Here is a 23,045-nt window from a genome sequence, read left to right as displayed (position 1 = left end):
ATTATTTTTATTTATTATTTTTATTTATTATTTTTATTTATTTATTCATGAGAGACACAGAGAGAGGCAGAGACCCAGGCAGAGGGAGAAGCAGGCTCCATGCAGGGAGCCCGATGCGACACTCGATCCCGGGTCTCCAGGGTCACACCCTGGGCTGACGGCAGGCGCTCCACCACTGAGCCACCCGGGGAATCCCTAAATTTATTTAACATTGGCCTGCGGGGCTTGAGAAGGAGCAGCAAGGCGCAGCATCGCGCATGCTCTCTGGCAGCCTTGCTGGGACCCTGGGGCGATTGGCGACCCACAGCTGGAGGAGGGGGCACGGCCAGGTCCGTACTTAAGATCCGTGTTGCCTGGGAAAACCACGCAGCCTGACTCTCATCTCCGTCCATAGAGGGGATGCAAGGGGGCTCCAGAGACAACTTGGAATTTTCGTGCTCTTGACTGCAGGTAGCCTTGGGCCCCTTCGCTGGTCTCACGCTCTGCAGCACGTCCTTGGCAATCTCCTACTCAAAGCTCGCACAGCAGGAAACAAAAATAAATCTTTGTTTGGCGATGCTGCGGTTTACAGTCGAGGGCGGGTTGTCTGAATGTCCTCGACGGCAAACCATCGTCGGTGATGGTGGATCATGAGCTCCAGAGGAAACTGCCTCAGAAGAGCAGATACTTCATAAATCGTCTGGGGGTTGCACCGAGGTTTCCACATCCTACAGGGAGTCTGGGGCTGGGGGATGGCGTCCACCGTCTCCTTGAGGGACTCGCGGTGAAGCAGACTGCGTCTGGGTTCACCAGGCCGCCAGCAAGAGTCGCTCTGCCTCCCGCCCTCCGTGTGCAAGCTTATTGCTCAGAAAAATAACTGCCCCTCATGCGATCTGACTGGGGTGCCCTAGATCTGTGTCCCTGCGGTAACCAGCTACCTGGTCCAAAGGCAGGGGCCATAATTTTAACGACAGCATCTAAGTAGTTCACACAATGCTGTTCACTTCCACGCTCTCAACCATAGCGCCTTCGACAGCGTCACTCCAGGCCTCTGGGCTGTGAACTGGGTGCACATCTCAGCCCCAATAGATGGTGGTCTTGCTTCGCTTCCCCCTGCAGGTGGCTCACGTAAGACAGGACATGGGGGCCCTTCTGCGTAGGCTGTTTAATGCCGTCTTTGTATTTTGCCACTTTTTAGACAATCATAGGAGCATTTGGATATTTGTGTCTATGTTACATCCCCTCCACCAGGCTGTGCGCTCTAGGAGGGCCGGGACCAGGTCGATTTTGTTCGTCTCTGTATTCCCAGGATCTAGGATGCTCCAAGAGTCAGCACCTGAGTGAACGTGGCTCGCGAATAAATAGACTCTGGCTCCAAGTTACGGTGGATACTGTCTGTTGTCTACGCTCGAAACGGTCAAAATCTCCCCCCTTCCTGTAAAGATGGAGCCCCCTTTGCAGAAGTAGGTGTGCAATACTCCACGGTTACAGTCGCTTATGACGCGTGCCGCAAATCGATTCACTTGGATTGGGCATTGAAAAGGAAGTTTTCCATATTCTTAACGATTTGATAATCCTTCAAAGGTGTTCCTTCTGGATACGTTGGCACCAGGAGCCCTGGCTCTATGGTCTCAGAGTGACTTCTTTGCTTGTCTTGGAATTTTCTCAGTTCCGTCCTCAGCTGATGCACACCCTTTTCACTAGTAGGTTTCTCTCAGTTAAAGACGAGTCCTAAATTATATGCATGCAACCATGGTGGACCAAGACACATTTTCCTGGTACGAATAAGTAGGTTTGCCAAGATATTTCTTTCATTCATTAGTATTTCAGTATTTTCTCAAGTTCAGAGGCCTAAAACCCATTAAATATTGTTGAGAATATACTTTCAAAGGTGTTACGATTATTAAAATTGTAAAAATACATAAACTCACACCAGTTTCTTCTTGTTTGGATGCAAAAATCATATACCCCAGATTTCAAACTGGTGGCTTGTCACTTGAATTTTAACCTGCAGATACGTTCTGTTTAGCTGGCAGAGTGCTTAGAAAAATATGAGTCAATATTTGGAAACGGACAGATTTACATAATAATCTGGCTTTGTGGAAAATCAACATAGCCCGTGTGTCCACAACTGGTTACAGTTGAGTATGGCTTTTCATGGGTTGGGGGTTCACTCTGCCCATCTTGTTCCCTCTGGGTCTATTGTTTAAATTTCAGAAAGTTGTTTTCTTTTCTTGAAATTTTAACGAACGTCGTTCCGATTATCTGTTACAACAATGAATAAAAAACCAATAGCTTTTGAGGACCTTAGGTTATCAGTTTAAGAATTAATCTATACATGTCTATCCTTCCTAGTCAAATGGGGCTTCCAGAATTATTAAAATTTTAGAGCGGAAAAGTAAGAAGAAAAGTGAAATGATAGCAATTTAGGTTGCCAAAGGCTTTCTTGATCATCTCTTTGTTAGCGAGTTGAGTTATTCTGTGTTTGACTTGTGGTTTCTAGTGTAGCCAGATGTAAGAATGCCCCGGAGTGAAGAGGCGGGGAAGCGGCCACGTTACAAACATCTCCTTTTTCATCCGGGGGAGGATGAGCCGTCACTGTGCCGGGACTCCTCTTGCATCCTCTGTGGCTTTCTTTCGCCGGAGCCGCGTCTGTGTCTGAGATAGATGTGGGATGATGACGAACTAGCTGCCGTGGAGGTGATGTTAAAATCTCTGATAAACCAGGGAACCCTGGGAAAATCATTTCATCAAGAATCCCTGACAACTGCTATGGTTCGAGGTTGTGATGTAGCCAAAGTCACTCTGCGTCATGCACAAGAAGGGCCCTGACCAAAGAGCTGCTGACCAGGGAAGGGGGTCGTCGACAGAACGGTAGAAGATATTTGCGGAGAATATACCGGATAAAGGATTAACATTCAGGATATATAAAAAGCCAGATCACTTGCTATTAAAAAACTCAAATGAAATAATGGGGGATCCCTGGGTGGTGCAGCGGTTTGGCGCCTGCCTTTGGCCCAGGGCGCGATCCTGGAGACCCGGGATTGAATCCCACGTCCGGCTCCCAGTGCATGGAGCCTGCTTCTCCCTCTGCCTATGTCTCTGCCTCTCTCTCTCTCTCTGTGACTATCATAAATAAATAAAATAAATAAATAAATAAAAATAAAAAAAATAAAAAACTCAAATGAGCAGAGGACTAAATGAAAACCACGATGCGATGTCGCCTCACATCTGTCAGAATGGCTGTTATTAAAATAAAATTAAAAAAAATGTTGGTGAGGATGTGGAGAAAAGGGAACCCTGGGGCGCTGTCGGTGGGAATGTGAACGGTGCAGGCACTCGGGAGAAGGGTAGGGAGGCTCCTTTAAAATTAGAACTGGCACTGCCGTATGACCCAGCAACTTCGCTTCTGGGTATTTATCCAAAGAAAATGAAAACACTAATTTGAGGAGACGCCTGCAGCCCTGTGTTCACTGCAGCGTCATTTACAATAGCCAAGCCATGGAAGCATCCCACGTGTCCATCCATAGGTGAGCGGATCAAGAACATATGACACATGCACACGCAGGAATATCACTCAGCTGTAAAAAAAAGAACGAAATCTTGCCATTTGTGACAACATGGATAGACCTAGAGCGTCTTGACGCTGATTGAAATAAGTCTGACCGAGAAAGAGAAATCATTCGCTTATATGTGGAATCTAAAAAGCCAAAATGAACGAACAACAACAACAACCAAAAAAAAACCCAACCCCAAAACAGAAAGATTCACAAGTACTGGAAACAAGGCGGTAGTGGGGGCGGGGGTGGTTGGCAAAATAAGTGAAGGGGAGTAAGAGGTACGATCTTCCAGTTTCAAAATAAATAAGACCCGGGAATGTAAAGGAGAGCGCAGGGAACGCAGCCGATAATACCGTAAACATTTTCTATGACGACACATGGTAGCGAGGCTTACGGTGGCGATCATCTCATAAAGTATGTAAGTATCAAGTCATCGCGTTGTACACTTAAAAATAACATAATCTTACGTGTCAGTTATACTTTTACAAAGTGCCTTGTTGTCTTGTCTAAGTATCCCACCCTGTCCCTAGCTGACTAGTGCAGATCTTGTCCCGTTGGCATCCGTACTCCGGGAAGCCTCGCCCTCCCTGTGCTCTATAAATCTACAGCAGAAGGGAATGTTTCTTTAGGTAGATTTTGTTGGGAATGCACTTATTTGGGCAATAGGAGCTTCAACGACAGGAGCTAACTAACGCCATTCACCTAAAGACACACAAAAATGTGATTGGGGGCTGCAGGGTGGCTACAGAGAGGCAGACTCTCCTTGAAGACCTTAACACTCCTTAGAAAGTGTTGAGTCACTTACAAGGTTGGACGTTTTTTTTTTTTTATTTTTTTTTTAATTTTTATTTATTTATGATAGTCACAGAGAGAGAGAGAGAGAGAGAGGCAGAGACACAGGCAGAGGGAGAAGCAGGCTCCATGCACCGGGAGCCCGATGTGGGATTTGATCCCGGGTCTCCAGGATCGCGCCCTGGGCCAAAGGCAGGCGCCAAACCGCTGTGCCACCCAGGGATCCTGGACGTTTTTATGCCAATGGGCCAGCGTGTCGTAGCGTCTGTCAATTTGTATGATATCTTGGGGCAGGTAACCCCTCCTCATGGAGCTGTTCTGTGTCCACAGGATATTTTACAGCATCCCCAGCCTCTACCCCCTGGACGACAGTAGCAACTACCCTCCTCTGCACAGCGGCAACCAAAACTACCTTCAAAGAGGGCCAACGGTCTCCTGGGGTCCCAAATTGTCCCTGGTTGAGAACCCTGCTGTAGACCTTCCCTGAGGTCTTTGACTTTTGCAAGAAGAGTCCATATTATTTATAAAATATAAAATAATAATAATAATAATAATAATAATAATAAAAGAAGAGTCCATATTTTGTCTTCAAAGATCTCAGAAGGGGTTCGTAGGTCGGGAAAAGTGTGTTCCCTTTCTGGATGCCCGAATGGCATCGGGCAAGTTTCAAAGTCAAAGCACAGGGCCAAGTTTCCTCTTGAGGCCTTGGATGGGTGGCTTCATCAGTGTTAGCCTCACCTCCTTTTATTAAAATAACAGGAGTCCTGGGGCGCCTGGCGGCTCAGTCAGTTAAGCATCGGGTCATGATCTCGGAGTCGCTGGATCGAGTCCCTCATCGGGCTTTCTGCTTGGTGGGGAGTCTGTTTCTCCCTCTGCCCCTCCCCTGCTCATGCCCCAGTGTGTTCTCTCTCTCTCTCAAATAAATAAACAAAATCCTTTAAAAATAAATAAATAAATAAATGACAGGAGGCCTGTCTCATAAGGCCGAGGACCCGATGGCCATATTGTAGGCGGTTGGACTCTCGTCCTACTGCCCCTTACACCGTCCCCAGGCAGCCTCCGCCCACCCAGGACCCTCTGTTTACTCCAAAGCACACGAGTCAGAACAACAGCATCCTGTCTCCACTTGGAGGCAGTCAACCTGCCTGGGACCTTGGCTCCTTGATTGACCCTGGAGCTCTTCGGTCCTCAAGCCTGGGAGGATTTGTTTGCTGTTTTCTAAAAGGGCAGAGTGAGGCCTGCTGCCCGGGCTCACCCGGATGGTCACCATGAGGACCCGGAGCTCAGCCCCTGCGTGGTCCTGCTCGGCCCTGGGCACAGAGACTCTGCTCCTTGTCGCCCCCCCACCCCTGAGATTGCCATTTTATAACGCAGTTCGATGGTTTCTGCATCTACATATAAATAAAGTGTATTTACTTTTCTGATTCTTGTAAGAAAAGCCAAAGCCACAAGATTGTGTTTGAAGTTCCAAAACCGATGAGCTGAGGTTTCCCTCCCCTAGTGCGCTCCCCTGGCCCACAGGGACACAGCAGCCCCCCCCCCCACCCCCATGGTGATCCCGGCGGCTCCCTGGGGAGGCAAGGCGCCTGGACCCGGGACTTGGGCCTGCTCCCGCCACCCGCCCTCCCGCCAGCGGGCTCCGCCACCGTGGGGCCCCCTGGCCTCGGCTCCTCTCCCCTCTTTCTAGCTTCCGACCCTTGCTCCCTAACCGTTCAGGGCAGAGACATCTGTACCCATTCCTACGCTCTGCGGAGGCAGTCGCTGTGCACGTGTGCGTGCTTTTGAGGAAATTCCGTGCTTCTTTCGGCAAGAACTCTGAGGTCTTATCAGTAAGTGCCTACGGCTAAGAAGGAAAGAACCAACTGGGAAGTTGGAGAAACTTTTGCTTAGTTTCAGTGTGTCCCAAAATTATGATGAAGGCGTTGAACCCCCTCCCCCACGCGTGTTGGACAGGTGGGGACTGCGTGTGAGACACGCGGAGACGGACTGTGTCCGCACGGCCGGGCGGGAAGGGGCGGGAAGGCCCAGGCACTGGCCGTCTGTCTCCAGACCAGTGGCTCCCCTGCACGTCCGGATACGCATGCGGGCATTAAAAAACAGGCTAAAATACACAATAACAAATTGAAAAACTAAAAATTGGATCAAAAGCATTCCAAGATAAGGGGGGGGAGGGTCGAGGCTGCGAGCAGAGATATATTTAACAGAGCAGAGGAAGTCGGGGGTGAGGGCAGGCAAGCGGGCCAGCATGCGGGGCCTACCACAGAGGGCCCCGCGCTCACCGCCCAGCTCCCCGGCCTCCTGGGACCAGAGCTCAGGGGGACATCTGGTCACTTACGTGATTTGAGTTCGAGGTCACAGGTTAGGAGCCCATGTGTGTTTACGGGATGCCCAGAAGGAAGGGAGCGTCCTTACCAACCCTCCCAGGGGGCCGCCTGGGGCGGGGGGCTCAGCGGGTGAGCATCTGCCTTCGTGACCCCCGGGTCCCGGAATCGAGTCCCGCGTCGGGCTCCCTGCATGGAGCCTGCTTCTCCCTTTGCCTGTGTCTCTGCCTCTTTCTCTCTCTGTGTCTCTCATGAATGAATGAATGAATGAATGAATGAATGAATAAATAAATAAATAAATAAATAAATAAATAAATAAATAAATCTTTAAAAAAAATAAAATAAAAGCAGACAAAACCCTCCCGGTAAATACGCCGGGGAGAATAAATAACTGTCGGCTGGGACACACCCCGCTGTGGGCCTCAGGCTGGCGCCCGAGGGGCCCTCAGGGGGCAACTGGTTGTGGGTGCGCCCCATTCTCCCCTCAAGCCTTCGCTGTCTGGGGGCTGGTGCCCTGAGGATGGAGCGGGGACTTGGAGGGCTGTGCATCTCTGGTAAACCTGTCATGAATGTTCCTTCTTAAAAACCAGCTTCGGTAAGGCCTGGAGCATCAGGAGCTCAGGCCAGGTGCCCGGCAAGAACCTTGCTGCCCAGCCCGGTGGCCCCCGCGGGGCAGATCCGTCCACGTGGCCCCACGAGCCGCAGGCGCCGCCAGCTCTCCGCACGGGGCCACGGAGCACGATGCAAGTTTTCCCCACGTGGAGTGGCACAAAGTAAAAAGTGTTCAGTTTTCTTAACCTGCCCGAGGCCTCTGAGGACTCCCAACAACGTGAGGAAACCGGGCTGTGCTTTCCCCAGGGGCAGGCCGGCCGGGCGTCGCGGGGGCCTGGATGCTGGGCCGCGACCTTGCGGCCTGGGCTCCCTTCCCGCGTGCTCGGTTCCATCAGCATCTGGGCCGAGCAGAGGCCGCTCGCTCGGTGGCAGCTCAGGAGCCTCCCGTCCTGCTCCCCCACCCCGCCCCCCAGTCAGGCTCCCAAGACGGGCGTTGGCAGGAGCCTGGCTGCAGTGGCCTGTGTGCCCCGGGCCCCCACGGCCCCGCCGGCCCAGTCAGCGCTCGCAGCCCGACGGCTTCCAGGCCCCTGGTGCCCCGGGGGCTGAGGACCCTCAGCAGTCCTCGAGGCCATCTACTGCGCACACATTACATGGCAGGATACATGGTGTCTCAATCACACGCTCTTCGCCCGCAAGGCTGCGTGCATCTGCGGCGGCCACTAGCAGTCACGTCGATGGGAAACATGTGTCCTGCGGTTAATGACCCAGCAGTGGTCCTCCAGGAGCCCACAGCTCCCTGACCCCGACAACTGCTGCACCAGGAGCCCACAGCTCCCTGACCCCCCACAATTGCTGCACCAGGAGCCCACAGCTCCCTGACCCCCCACAACTGCTGCACCAGGAGCCCACAGCTCCCTGACCCCCCACAACTGCTGCACTGGCGGTAGGAGGGTTGCACTGAGTCACTGCACTGGAAACAGGTTTTGGGGACTGTCGGGCGGCTAGAGTTTCTCATGGGGCTCGCTGGGGTGGGAGTGGGGTGGGGGGAGCCAGGGTCCCCGCAGCGGCAGCCCGAGCGCAGGCCTCTCCCACGGCCGACTCTTCCCCTCTCCGAGGAAATGCAGCAGACACTTCAGCATTTCCAAACCAAACAAGACACCCTGAAGGATTCTCCTCCTGTGGCCCCATCCTCTGCTCAGGCCGGATTTGAAAATATCAACCAAGCCAGTGGCCGAGGCCGCTCAGAAGGGGGGGCCGGGCAGGAAGAGGGACAACAAAGCCCATCCCCCCCCCCCCCCCCCCCCGTGCTGGGCTGGCCCGAGGCAGGGCCGAGGGTGGCCTTCCAGTCCCCACCCCCCCTCCGGCGTCGCGGTCCCCGTCCCCCCTCCGCCGTCCACACGCAGGCCGGGCGGCTCGGGGCCTTGAGCAAGGCTGTGAGCTCCGAGGCCCCCAGCGCCCGGGCCGCGCCCCTGCCCACAGCTCCCTCCGGGGACTGCACGTTGTCATCTGGGGCTCGACGGCCCGGAGCAGAAGTCCTAGGCCGGACCTCCTGCTCCGCTGGTGGCTGCCTCCTGTTCCATGAGAATAGAGGATGCTCGGAAATTCTGGAAAGCCCTGAGTTTGGAGGGGGAAAAAAAAAATGAAAGTTGTAACTTTGGTCTTGTTCTGCACAATAATTGTTAATAAAAATCGTGGTTTCTTCCTTTCTTTTGCAATCTTGTTTTCCAAATTAAAATCCTCGGTGACTCAGCCTCCGCGATGGTCTGGGACACAAAGAACCGCGAGGAGAGCCAGCCTGAGGGGGTATCTGGGCTTCAGAGGCAGCTGGAAGGGCAGCAGGCGCCGGGCTGTGCCCCCCCCCAGGGCCCCCCTGAGGGCAGGTCTCGGGTCCCCCCCGCCTTCGGGGGACGCCTCAGTTCTCTGGAGGAGATGCTGGGGCCCGTGAGCCCTGGGAAGAGCCTTCGAGTCCTTGTGGCGGAGCCTGGGTCGGGGGCGCTCCTCTGGGGTCGCCTCCCTGGGGTCCCACCCTTCTCCCAGCCAGCCTCTCGCCAGGACTGGGTTCCTACTTTCCTTGGGGCAGAACCAGCTTCTACCCAGGGTAGGACTCGGCCTGAGGGCGGTGGGGCCTGAAGGGCAGGGGGACTCCTGGAAGGTCCACCGCTGTGCCTGGCCTCCTCGGGGGTCGTTTCTTCACGTGGGATGAGGACGGGGGATGCCCACTGTGCCATAGGCTGTACTTGTGTGATTTATGAGCTTCCTGCACAAATGCCCGGAGAGTTCCTGCATTGCTAGGGTAGATGTGGATGCCCTGGACTGCTGGGCATGCCTCTCCTTCAGCTAAGCCCCCTCCACTGTAGCCTCCACATCCCATCGTCTCCCGACTGCCCAATTCAGATGCGTGCACTTAAGGGGATTCCAGGTGGGGCTTCAGCCCTCCCCGTTACCAGCTGTGTCCTGGTGAAGGAGTTTGCTCACCTAGGAAATGGGTTTGGCAATAATGCAAACCCTGTCAGACCATTGCAACGACTGATGGATTGTGCATGCTGCTCAGCAGAGACCCCGAGTCTCCAGGAACCCGGCAGAGAGCGGCTCCTCCCAACGCTCAGTGTTCATAACACTGTGGTAGTAATACTAGCCCTTCGCCAGCTCAAAGAGGGGGAAAAAAATCTTTTTTCTGGTCTTCTTTCTCTTTCGGGAGGGATGATTCTTGCAGGGCCTGTATCTGATACAGCATCAGGGACACCCATGCCCCCTCTCCCAGGGAATCGTGGAGTAGTACTTTGGAGGCTTTGCCCAAAAGAATGTAGACTAGCCAGGGGCTGAGGCTCCCCTATGCATCCACTTTAGGGTGTTTGCAATGGCCACTCAATGCTCAAAGAGCTAGATGGAGAGAAGAGGTTGGGCCTTAACGGCCCAGCTATCCTGAGTGTTCCTCGGATGGTGGAGAAGGCCCTGGGTGGGGGCCCTTAATAATTCAAGTGCATTTCGTTCAGCTGTGAGCTTGGCTTATAATCGTTAGGGGTTGAATTGTGTTTCCCCCAAAAGAGACATGTTAGAGCCCTAACTCTCATGGGCCTTTTGCGGAGATAGGGCCTTCATAGAGGTCATCAGGTTAAAGCGAGGTCATTAGGGTGGGTGCAAATCTAATATAATCGGTGTCTTTATATAAGGGGGAGATCTGGGGAGAGAGACAGACACACACAGCGAGGAGATGTCACAAAGACACGGGGCGGGGGGTGGGGTGGATGGCCATCTACACACCAAGGGGAGAAGCATCAGAAGAAACCAACCCTGCTGCCACCTTGATTTTGGACTTTTGGCTTCTGAGACTGAGAGGGGGAAAAAAAAAAAAAAAAAAACTCTTATTGTTTAAATCACCCAAATGGTGGTACTTTGTTACGGCAGCCCTAGCAATATCATACTTCTGTTTGGCCTCTCAATTCCTCCATCTGGATACCCTGATACCAGCAACCTTTGTCTTCCCTCTTAGGACTTAGTTGGGACTTAGTTTATGCATAAAATGACATCGGGCTTTTTGCAGCTTCCCCAGACCCTGCGTCTGTGTTTGCAGAAAGCCAAGGAACTGTATCTTGACCACTTGCGTTGTGCCAGGAGCTAACTACCTTGTAGCCCTTACTCATCCCATCAATTTTTTTCTTTTCTTTTTCCAAAACTTTATTTATTCATGAGAGAGAGAGAGAGAGAGAGAGAGAGAGGCAGAGAGAGAAGCAGGCCCCATGCAGGGAGCCCGATGTGGGACTTGATCCCAGATCTCCAGGATCACACCCTGGGCCAAAGGCAGACACTAAACTGCTGAGCCACCCAGGGATTCCTCTCATCCCATCAATTTTTAAGGTTGCTGTCACTCTTGGAGTGGACTGTTCACGGGCACTCACTCGTCTATCTCTCCGCTAGTGAAGACCCAAAGCTGGTCCATCATCTTTAGCACGTGCCTGGCTCAGACATTCATTGGTTGATCCACATCGAGACTGAGGATTCCCTGTAGGTCACCTGTCTGGTTCCTTCAGGGATTTGAGCCTTGCCTGTAAGGAAGGAACCATCCTAAAGGAGGAGGGTATCTCTCCTGCCCACCACACCTGTTCTCATCATTGCACGGGGACATCCAGCGCACAGGCTGACAGCAGAGCCCACTGGGACCTCGCTACGCAGAGGAGCAGCCGAAGCACCTTCCAAGCTCCTGTGCCATAAACGGCCACAGCCATACACTGTGTGGTGCTGCCCCGGGGCGCCCTGTGCATCTTGAACAACTTTGCCCTGTGCCCGGGTTCCGGCCAGGAGTCTCGTCTACGACTGGGGCGGGGCTCGGTTTGGTCTGACAACAGAAGCGACCGTTGGATTTGAAACCGGCTACTCTTTACACTTCGGCTGCGGTTGGTTAGAGGAGGGGAAAGTCCTGCCGTTAGAAGCAAGAAACCTCAGGAGGCGAACATTACACGGTTGCGGTGGATTTGGAGATTTAGAAAGGTGGCAGGTGCGATAAAATGGTATAGCCTTCCCCTCCTTGGAGCTAAGCCACAACTGAAGAGGAGAGCGGGTGTCTGTGTGAGCGCGCTCGTGTACTCGTGTGTCCGCGAGTGCCTCTGTGTTTGCGTGCGTGTTGGCCCACGTGGTTTTGCTTTAGGTTTTGCTCTGATGAGCTCGGCCTCTCCCCCAGCCATGAGGAGGAGGGTCTCCTACCTGACAGCATCCGGATCTGCAGCCCCGGTCCCTGGGTCCCCGGTCCCCAGCACGGACACCGCAGGGCCGCCGTGATTCTGCACAGCCATAGCCCCGGGGGCCAGTCCCAGGTGCCTCAGCATTCCCTGCCGGCCCTGCCCAGTGTCTCCCCCCAACCCAATCCCACGTCCTCACGCTCTGTGCCTTCCCTCAGCTCAGCGTCCATCCTGGGAAAGACCCTCAGCGAGTTCCGCCGGGGGGGTGGGAGGTGGCCAGGCTGGGCCATACCTGCCCTCCCCGCAGGTCCCCCTGACCCTGAACGAAGCCCCTGAGGACAGATGGGCCGTTCAGGCCAGCACGCGAGAGGAGAGCGCCGGGGCTCCAGCCGGGGAGCTTCCAAGGCTCTGGAGGCTTCAGTCCCCGCCAGCGATCCCGGGTGACCATGTGGGGCAAGGCTGGCAGCTGCTTCGCCAAAGCTGTCCAGGTGCCATGGCCTACCCCAAGGGGCAGGACACGTGCTTCACGGAGAAACTAGTGCAGACACCGGGCAAACAGCTGGCGGAGCCCCTCCTGGTCTGCAAACCAGCAAGCCTGTGTCAGGAACACCTTCCTCTAGAGACCTCTGCGGGACATAACCAAGGTCACGTTCATTCACGGTTGTCCCTCTCGGCTTGAGCGGTAGAAGCCCTGGGGGGGACTTCAAGACCCCTGCGGCCCGGGCCGCCCTCCCAGGAGCCCACTGGACTGTCCGCGTGGGCAATGGGATGGCCACGGGTGGTTTTCAAAGTCCCCTGCTTCCCTCTACCCGCTGCCTCTGGGCTGCTGGGCCCCCAGAGCGGGAGCACGCTGCTGGTTTGAGGTCTTCCGAATCCCTATTCGGATTCCAAGTACTGGCCCAGTTACCGCCTATTTCAATCCAGCGAAGTGATTCTTCCCTAATGGAAGTTTCTTTCCTTCATTTGAAGATGGGCCATTGGCATTGCTCATCCCGGGGCTCATCCACTCACCCACTCCTGCCCCGGCCCCGCCGTCTGTTGCCCCAGTCTCCTTGGTGCTGACCCGAACAGATTAGGGGAGCCTGGATGACGAGGCCACATAGACAGAGCAGAGCACACGGCTCTCCGCCCGCTCACTGGGCCCCCAACGGCGGAGACGGAGACGGAGACGCACACCGGCTGCCCCAGGAGACCACGGCCACAGGCTGCTCCTGGGCCTAGCCTCCACGTCCCCGACGGTAAAGCACAGTGAGGGTGACAAAGAGAGGCCCGCGGGCGTGCAGGGGCATCAGGGGGACGTGGTTAGGAGATGGGAGCGGGAGGTCCCCGATGAAGTCTGCAGGTAGTAGCCAGAGCCCCTCCCCCCCAACCCGTGGGGAGGGATTAATTATTTTCTCTGTGGATGAGGGATTGCTCTCGGGGATGGGAGAGGAGATGGCAACCAGGAGAGGGAGGGGACGGAGGAGGTCGCCTTCTCCCCACACCCTGGGGCCCAGCTTGGCTAACTTGAAGCAGCGCGGGACGCTGCAGGTGCTCCGCGAGTCCCCGGAGGGGCCACGGAGGGGTCTGGGGGACAAGCCACTGCCTGGCCCGGCCACAGGCTCCTGCACCTCTTTGCCTCTGTCAGATGGCAGCTCCCAGGCTGCAAGAATAGGATGCCATCCTTGTGGAGGGAATGTTGTCGGGGACACAGCCTCCCCTCTCTCCCTCCCGCACACACTTAGGCCAGGAGCACTGACGAATCAGCACTGGGGTGGATGCGTTCCCCCCCCCCCCCCCCCGCCCCCGGGAACTGGAGACCTGAATATTTATCAGGTGGATTGCTGTGGACTCAGGCCACTCTGAACTCCAGAAGAACTTCCACGACTTTCATTTTTTTTTCCCCCGAAGATCTTAACGCCCATGTGCGGTGGCCCTCTCTGGCGGTGTTTTCCCTTGCTCAGATAGTGTTTCACAGGGGCAGGTTTGGTAAAATATATTTCCGTTCTGATATAATATATTAAAATATATTTCCATTCTAAATAAGCTGGTGCCTGTTTTGAATTAATCGCCGTAATGCCGAGTAATTAGGTGTATACGAATCCAGCGGACGGTTTTTCCCCTTCGGGACGGGTGTGCTAATTCCATTCCATAGCATCCAGTGGCACGTCTATACTGTGCACCTGAAAATTTTCCCCAGAAATCCGACTTCCGGTTTCTAAGACGTAGATCAAGGTCGTTCTCCTTAAATTCTCTAGATGTTGCTGCAGCAGTTCAGAAAACTCGAGCATGCACAGCTAGAGAATTCACTTACTGCCCCAGAATCCAGGCAGAAGCCAAGTAAAACAAGTACGTGGGCCTTGCAGTCAGTGTCTTGCACAGATAGTAGCTGCCTCCAAGGATGGGAGTCCAGCTTCAAAGGCTGCTTGGTGAGCTTTGGGACACGGATTCATGAGATTTTTTTTTTTTTTTTTCTGAGACTCTTCCTCTCTAGACCTCTCCCTCTTTCCTCTCTGTTTCTTTCCCTCCCTCCGTCCCTCCCTCCTTCCCTCCCTCCCTCCTTGGGCCTCAGGCCTTCCCACCTTCCCATTTCCTCTCTCCCTCTATCTCTCTGTCTCTCTTCTCTCTGCCCGGCCCATTTGTGTTTAGGAATCACTATTTCTATATACGGAGATCACAGCTTCCTTTCTTTGCCTTCTCCGTGTCCCACTCTTAAAAGATTTTATAACTAATAAAAGATTTCTTTTCCTGCTTGCTCCCATCACCACCTCCTTTCATCTGGAGAATTCCAATATCATACTGTGTGTAAGCGCCTAGACTATTGCCCTACTGAGGCAGGTAGACGTTAGTGATCCCGCCTGACATTTCTTTGCAAACTTTACTGGAACAAAACACGAGGCCTCATTTTTGTGGACACTTTTTTCAGGTGCAGTGTTCAAAATTAGACTTTGCATTTTCCCAGGAATCAATCACAGAGGTATTTGGGTGGATAAACTGTTTTTTTGTTTGTTTTTGTTTTGTTTTGTTTTGTTTTGTTTAAAAAAAATTTTTTAGGGCAGCCCAAGTGGCTCAGCGGTTTAGCCCTGCCTTTGGCTCAGGGAGTGATCCTGGAGACCTGGGATCGAGTCCTGCGTCAGGCTCCCTGCATGGAGCCTGCTTCTCCCTCTGCTTCTCTCTCTCTCTCTCTCTCAAGAATAAATAAATAAAATCTTAAAAAATTAATAAAAAAATAAAAATAAAAATAAAAACCCTTTAGATCTTTCCTTAACGAATTAATGGAGTGGCCTCAACACTCACCCATCTGAACCTTTATCCATTATTCGGACTGCCTTTCGAGGCCTGTAAGGTTTTCAAAGTGTGGATCCTGGACTAGCGCCATCAGCATGGCCTGGGAACTTATCAGGACTTTTGAGCCCCTCCCCGGACAGACTGAGTCAGAACCAGGGGTGGGTGGGGGGGTGGGTCCCCCTCCAAGTGGTTCTGATTCAGAGTGAAGATTGCCATTGTGCCTGTATTTGCAATGCTGATGGCAGCTCTTATATGCGACCGAGACTTTAAAAGAAGTAGAATGGGGGCAGCCTGGCTGGCTCAGTCACAGAGCTTGGGACTCTTGATCTCAGGGTCATGAGCCCCGCACTGGGTGTAGAGCTTAGTCCTCATGAAGAGAAAGACGTGAAATGAACCAAAAGCAGAAAACGTGGGTCGGACCCTTGATAGCCATGACCTGCTGCACATCTGTGAGTAGGACCAACACCCCATACGGCAGGGACGTGGAGAAGCACCCTAAGATGCATGGGGTTGCCCAGCTGTTCCCCACCCCATCGCTGCGCGCCGGGGCCTGCGCCGCTAGAGGGCACGCCAGCCCTTCCAAAGCCGGCACCCCCAGAGACTCCGCGCGTTTCTGTCTTTGAGGTCCTGTCATTCTCTGTATAAACAAGTTACGTTCAAGTGTTTAGGATATAAATTACGACCATGCCGGCTGCCTCGGAAGGAATGTAAACACAGCACTGTGGTCGGAGCAAACTCTGAAACTGACTTCATAATTTATAGCAGGCCCTTGTGTAGCTCAGTATAAAAGGGGGGAAAAAAAAAGCCCTGTGTGACTGCAAATATGATAATGGAGACACAAAAATACATGTTTAAATCACTGCTTAATTTTGGGAAATACAGAAAGGAAACCTAAGGATTAGGAAGACGGTTAAGACTTTTGAAAACAAGATGTTTTACTAACGAGACCGTCTTTGCACTTAAATTTACTCCGAGTACAGAACCCTCCTGTGTGAGATATCTGCGGAGTGGTATTACGTGCCTGGCAGCTGATGGGGGCGGGGGGAGGCCTTTTAGGGCATGAGAAACAAAGGTGAGTTTTCAAAAGCAAAAGCAAAAACACAAAACAGAATACAGGCCCTTGGCCCTCAGTCCTTGGTCCGCGGTCGGTAGGTTGGGGAAAGGATGACTGCGGGTTGAGAACCTTCCTGTTTCTGCTCAAATCGACTGTTGCCAGGGCTGCCCAGGATTTTGAAGGGCTGGTCAGAGGAGGGCGGGCTGGGGAGACAGCGGTCCTGCTGCCAGGTTGGCTTTAGGGTCCGTCTTTTGAACCCAGAGCTTTGGCAGCCGGGCCTGGTATCACCGACGGTTGGGGAAGCTTGGGGTGTGGAGCCCGGGCCCTGCGGGGATCCCTGAAGGAGACGCTTCGGTCAAAGAGGGGAAGGGCAGAGGTGGGGGTGGGTGGGATGCTCCTGCCAGGCGGTCTCAGCCACGCTTTGACTTGGGGGTGAGGACAGACAGCGTCTTTGGAGGAAGGTACCCGCCTCAGTTACCCTCCCAGGCCCGACCCCCGTTACCGCTCCACAGCCACCTCCCTCAGGACTCCTCAGGCTCTGACCACCGCCACCCACCACACAACGCCATCAGCGTCCCGCAAAACTGTGAGCGGCCGAGGGGGAGCCGGTCCCGTACTTTGGGCACCGACCCTTTGACCACCACTCAGCCCAGCCCGCGGTGGCGACTTTCCACCCTGCCCGTCACTCCCTGCCGCTGGGGAAGAGGAAGGAGCAAAAAGCAAAACCCTCCTTGGCCACAGGAAAGAGAACAAAAGGGGGCACAAAACTCGGTTTCCTCAAATCAGACTCATGCCTTCATTATCTTGCCTGGTTGGCTTTTAAGTTTCTTTCACCTTCTGGTTTTTGTTTAGCCAGAGAGAGCCAGGGTGAAGGAAAGAAAGAACAGAAAAAGTTCCTTCTTCTCTTTCTCTCCTGAGAAGACCCACAATCAGAACCTGGCCTGTGTTACTCAAGGCACAGACCCCACACCACGTCAATTATACAACTTGGAAAAAAAAAAAAAAAGCCCAACAGTGTAGAGTTGCATTGCTGGCTGGTGGAGGAGAAGAGAACCTGGTCATCCCAGGATTGCCCGCGGAGGAAACAGATCCCTAACGCAGCTATTTGTTATATATATTTTATTGAAAAAATTTTACATCAAAATAGTTTGGCAAACTGTAAAAGTATACATAAGTGCAAATATATCCTCCTTTTAAAATACAAGCGAAGTGTGAGTATACACGAAAAATCATAAAAATATCTTTAAAATATGGTGGTAGAAAACAACCTTGTAAAAAAAAAACGTTGTATTGTCACAATACTTGAAAACCGCTTTCTTAAACTAGACACGTTGCTTCTAAATACTTTCTTAATAATGTTCTTTGGCACCTGTGTCCAGACTTAGCGTCTGGAGAAACAGAACTCTCTTCCTCGGCTAGGCAACAAGATGAGGCTTCCTTGAAGTCTGGTGCTTAGCACTGCCTTTTGGAAAAGCACAAAAATTTTCATAGACGAAGAAAAAAACACACACACAACCTGCGTTTTTCAGACCCTGATGACTGAAGGTAATGAAGATCCCAGAGTTACATGTTTACGTTTTTCACGTGGTGACTTTTTACCGGCCCCGGCTAAAAAAGCCGAGTTCCCAGCTGGCTGTCTCCGACGGGGAGCTGGCTGGTGTGGCTGTTGGGGGCCCTGCTTTGCCAGGGGCTGTCCTTCTACCGACGGGAGGCCAGTGTGCCGGCCAGCGCGGGCCGGGCGCTCTGGCTGGGTGACGGGCGTGCTACTTACTGCTGGTGCCACGGGCGCGTGGTGCGGGGTCCACGGCCGGCCACCCTGGCCCGCAGCGGGGACAGCAGAGAGGGCCCTCCATTCACATGACGCAGGGCTTGATATCCTGGCAGACGCTCTGGTGGTGGTGGTGGTGGTAGTAGGGTCCACTCGCAGACGGATGGAAAGAAGAAATGCCATTAAAGTTGAGGACAAAATCCTTTCTGTCACACACTGGGGTCGAGTGATGCTGGTATCGAGGCAGTCCCACTGAAAGAAGGAAGAAAAGAAAAACTTCAGAAACAGCCATCCGGCCGAGGACCGGCATCACCCCTCGGGTCCTAGTGTAACTCAGGCCTCGCTGTGCCCGGGGAGGGAAGGGAGGAGCCGTCGCGCTTCTGCCTGGTACTGCACACCTGCCAGGGCAAGCCCACCTCTGGAGGCGGCTCCAGGTGCAGCCTGGGTCCCTCCCGGGAGGGGCCGCGGTCGCTGCTTGGATCCGACGCGCCGGCCCGCAGGCCCCGGGGAGGCGCCCAGCAGAGGCCAGGCCCGGCCGGAGGCAGCGCCGTCTGCGCACCGCGGCTCCCGCGCCTGCCCCCGCCTCCCCACGCCGCCAGGCCGGTCGCAGGGGCTGCGCACTGCGCGGGGGATACCCGTCGTGCCAGAAGGCGGTGACGGAAAGCAGTCCCTCCGCAGGGAAGTGCGGGCGGCCCGAGGTCCCCGAGGTCGGGGCTCCAGTCGAGGAGCCGGGGCTGCAGGGGGCCCTGATGCCCTCCGCGGTGCCCTGGGCATAGCGGTGCTCACCCCGAGGTGCCCGAGGTCGGGGCTCCCTCGAAGAGCCGGGGTTTGCAGGGGCCCTGATGCCCTCCATGGGGCCCTGGACGCAGCGGTGCGCACCCCAAGGTCCCCGAGGTCGGGGCTCCAGTCGAGGAGCCGGGTTTGCAGGAGCCCTGATGCCCTCCGTGGTCGAGGAGCCGGGGCTGCAGGGGGCCCTGATGCCCTCCGTGGCGCCCTGGGTGCAGCGGTGCGCACCCCGAGGCGCCGGGCCGCGGGGACCCGGGCGGGGCGGGCCTGCAGGGCGCAGGAAGGCTGCCCGTCGCCTGCTCGGCCGCTCCCCGCCGGCCCCCAGCCGGACCCCCCGCCGCCCACTTTTGCTTTTGCTTTCCCGGCGCCTCAGGCCGCGCAGTCCCAGCGCAGGTCGGCCCCTGCCCCGCGTGGCTCCCGGGCCCCCGCCCTGGGCCGGCCGGCGCGTCTCGGAGCGGGAGCGCGGGGACACCGGGCAGGCGGCAGCAGGGGCACCGCGGGGCTCTCCGAGGCAGCAGCGGGTCACGCGCCCCGGGTTGCTCCAGGCCCCGCTCTCGGCCGCCCGGGCCCATCCCGCCGCAGCACGGCCCGCGCCAGCTCCGCGGCCCAGAGCTGGACCCCGCAGGGCCCCCGAGGCCGCCGCCAGCTGTTAGGGGACCAGGGGGACAAAGGCCCTCGGGCCTGAGCCAGGGGCGCGGGGCCTCCCCGGGCACGGGGCTTGGCCGCCCTTCGGGAGCGGGACGCGGCAGCCCGCGAGGCTGTGCGGGGAGGGAGGCGGCTCCTGCAGCCCCCGCCGGCCTCGGGCCTGCTCGGCCTGCGCGCTCCTCCCGGGGCCTGCGCGCTCCTCGCGGGGCCAGACGCGCTCCCGGCCGCGGACCCCAGGGCGGCGCGCTCCTCCACGCCCGCGGGCGCCCGCACCCAGCCTGCTCCAGCTCAGCCCCCACCTCTCACTCGCCGGGGATGCTGACCGGGACCGGGGAAGGAGGGGCAGAGCCGCCCGGTGGTGCTCGGCGTCAGTCAAGGCCTCCCCGGCGTCCCCAGGCTCTGCCCAAAAGCGCTCCAATTAAGGCCTCTCTGGCGTCCCCAGGCTCTGCCCAAAGGTGCCCCAGTCAAGGCCTCTCTGTGTCCCCAGGCTCTGCCCAAAGGTACCCCAATTAAGGCCTCTCCGTATCCCCAGGCTCTGCCCAAAGGCGCCCCAATTAAGGCCTCTCTGGTGTCCCCAGGCTCTGCCTAAAGGTGCCCCAGTCAAGGCCTCTCTGCGTCCCCAGGCTCTGCCCAAAGGTGCCCAGGTCAAGGCCTCTCCAGCGTCCCCAGGCTCTGCCCAAAGGTGCCCAGGTCAAGGCCGCCCTGGCGTCCCCAGACTCTGCTCAAAGGCCCCGGGAAGGCCGCTGCAGGAGCTGGGCCTGCTGGGCTCCGCCGTTTTGGTTCTCCCAAGCGTCCCGTTTCCGGATTCCCGCATTTCAGGGACTTGTGGGTGCACCCGGGTGTGTTGGGTGGGGCGAGGGAGGCCTCAAAGAAGAACCACAAGTCTCTTTCCCGCGAGCTCTTTTGTTTTTAATTTTTAGGGTATGGTTTCAGGGCAGCTTCAAAACCTCAGAGTCTGGGTTCAAACTGCGTGGAGCACGCCCGGAGAGGGGGAACGGGGAATGGGGAACACCCGGAGGGCCGAGGGCAGGGCGGGGGAGAGGGGATCTGGGCGGCAGAGTGGGGGGAGTGGGCACCGCCTGGGCTGAGCGGTGATTGACAGCCAGTCCCAGGGGATTAAAAAAAATGAGAGGGAAAGGTCATCTGTATTGGTTACTTGTTGAAATTCCCATAAAAATTGAACAAGACTCTGCTCTCAGTGGGTTAAGTCAGGCTAAAATCCTCTCCGGTGTGGTCCTGCCGAGACTGTCTTTGTTTAGTTAACCTCTGAGACCCGCATTTAAAAGGCCTATTTGGGAAATTTCACCGTCCAGGGAACCAACATCTTTTGCCCATTTCTGGGCTTCCCGCCTCCCCTGAAGCTCTTGATCGCACGCTGATTCCCGAACCTCTCACGTTCTGCATCATCCCGTGAGCCTTTTGCAACTGAGGCAGGAGGTGAGCGTGAGCTAGAACGGCACCATCTGAGAGGCAGGTTAGCCTGATTTTAACGCGCAGCCTGTGGGTGCTTCCCAGAGAGGTTCCCTACGTCCGGGGGAGTTGATCTCCACCGTCCGAAAAACCTGGCTAAATATTCAAATTCCCTCCTCCACCCCGCCTGTCCCCTCCCACCTTTCATCGCCTTTGGCAAGTCAATAAATTCTCACAATCTCCGACCAACAAGGTTTACACCAGCAACGCCAGTGAGGCCCAAGAGGCCAGCACTTCTCAGGGGAGCCCCAAGGTGGGCCTCCGATCCTCGTGGCCTAGCTCGCACTGCACTGCTGCCATCAAGGCAGGTCTGCGGAGTTGGGAGGCCAGGGGCTCCCCAGAAGGCTGGTGCCCCTCTCCAGTGCTAACACCTCCCTCCTGTGCAAGAACCTGGGTCCCCCCGCCCCGTCCCCGCCCCGCGCAATCTGCTTTCTGCTCTGCTTCTCCCTCATTTCCCCTCCTGGCGACTGTTGCCCAGTTGCAACCGTTCTGCACCCGCAGCCTCGCCGTGCAGGACGCGTCCCTTCGGGGACGCTTGCTTTGGGAGGAAAGCACAGCAAAAGCAACTAAGCGGACCCACACAGGCGCGCAATGGGAAGCAGACGGCCCGCTCCCCCCCTCCACACCCCGCTCCAGGCCACATGCCTGCGCCCCAAGCTGGCCGCGGCGCGCGGGGCCCTCCGGGGAGCGCACCCGGGAGCGCAGGAGCGCGGGCCACTGGCGCGCGTCCCGCCGGTGCGCGCCCCCAGCCCCAGCCGCGGGCGCAGGGCCGCGCGTGCGTTACCTGGCAGGTCGTCGCGGGCGTTCTGGTGCAGGTAGCTCTGCTCCAGCGAGTAGGACGACACGCTCGCGTGCAGGCCGGCGGGGGCCGCGGGGCTGGCGCCGGGCGGCAGCGCGGGCGGCTGCTTGAGGTACGGCGAGGCGCCGGGCGAGCTCCAGTGCGCCGCGGGGCTGGTGTAGGGAGAGGGGCACTCGATGGCGCTCGCCACGGCCGGGGACGAGGGCACCGGGCTGCTGCTGCTGTCCGCGCCGTAGTCCCCGCCGCCGCCGCCGCCGCCGCCGCCCCCGCCGGGCCCCGCGGGCACCGGGCAGCTGGCCATGTAGGTGGAGCCCGGGCTGGGCGACATGTGCGGGACGTGGTGGTGGTGGTGGTGGTGCGGGTGCGCGTGCGGGTGCGCGTGCGGGTGCGCGTGGCCCGGGGCGCCGGCGCCGGCGTCGTAGCCCGCGGGCATCATGTCGAGGCCGCCGTAGCCGCCCTGCGCCGGGCACCCGAGCGGCGCCGCCGGGGGCGCCTGGAAGTCGAAGCCCTGCGGCAGCAGCGACGCCCCGAAGCCCAGGCCGCCGACCACGCGGTGGTACACGGGCTTGAGCGCCTGGCATTTCCGCCTGAAGCCGCGCGGCCGGCGGCGGAACGAGCCCTCCTCGAACATGAACTCGCTGGCCGGGTCGATGGTCCAGTAGTGGCCCTTGCCGGGCCGCCCGAGCCCCTTGGGCAGCTTGATGAAGCACTCGTTGAGCGAGAGGTTGTGGCGCACCGAGTTCTTCCAGCCCTGGTAGGCGCCGCGGAAGAAGGGGAAGCGCGCCTGCAGGAACTGGTAGATCTCGCTGAGCGTCAGGCGCTTGCTGGGCGAGCTCTGGATGGCCATGACGATGAGCGCGATGTACGAGTAGGGCGGCTTCTCGGGCCGCCGCAGCCCCGAGCTCGCCTTCCGGGCGCCGCCGCCCGCGCCGCCCGCGCCCCCCGCGCCCCCCGCGCCCTTGCAGGAGGCGCCGGCCGCGCTGGCGGCGGCGGCGGCGGCGGCGGCGGGCGCGCAGGAGGCGGAGGACGCGGGCGGCGGGGCGGCCTCCAGGGCGGCGGCGGGCGGGCTCCGCAGGGCGGCCTGGAGCGCGCCGGGGCCCGGGCTGCACGCGCGGCGGAGCGGGGCTGGCGGCGGCGCGCCCTCGGAGCTCATCTGGGGGCGGCGCGCGAGGCCGGGCGCGCGGAAGCCGGGGCTGCGCGGCCTCGCTCGGCGCCGCTGGGGCTCCGCTGCGGCTCCCGGGGGCGGCGGGCTGGGGGCAGCGCCCCGAGCATCCCTCCCGCGCGCCGCGGGCCGCGGAGCCGCGGAGCCGGGGCGGCCGGGCGGCGAGCGGGGGCCGCGGCGGGGACGAGCCCGACGTCTCCCTGCAGGAGCGCTCCTC

The 23,045-nt window shown here is 57.1% G+C and overlaps 1 protein-coding gene across 1 annotated transcript; it reads right to left on the bottom strand.

The window, feature by feature from the left end:
• Positions 1-17,302: 17,302 nt before the first annotated feature.
• On the bottom strand, positions 17,303-22,819 carry FOXF2 (forkhead box F2). The gene is made up of 2 exons (XM_025446273.3): positions 21,652-22,819; positions 17,303-18,218 (listed from the first exon to the last, which is right to left on the bottom strand). The coding sequence occupies exons 1-2, from the start codon at positions 22,817-22,819 to the stop codon at positions 18,052-18,054; spliced, it is 1,335 nt and encodes a 444-aa protein (XP_025302058.1). The 3' UTR covers positions 17,303-18,051.
• Positions 22,820-23,045: the final 226 nt, after the last annotated feature.

Source organism: Canis lupus, chromosome 35, assembly GCF_003254725.2.
Source record: "Canis lupus dingo isolate Sandy chromosome 35, ASM325472v2, whole genome shotgun sequence".
Classification (NCBI taxonomy): domain Eukaryota; kingdom Metazoa; phylum Chordata; class Mammalia; order Carnivora; family Canidae; genus Canis; species Canis lupus.
This window is presented reverse-complemented; position numbering and strand designations above follow the sequence as displayed.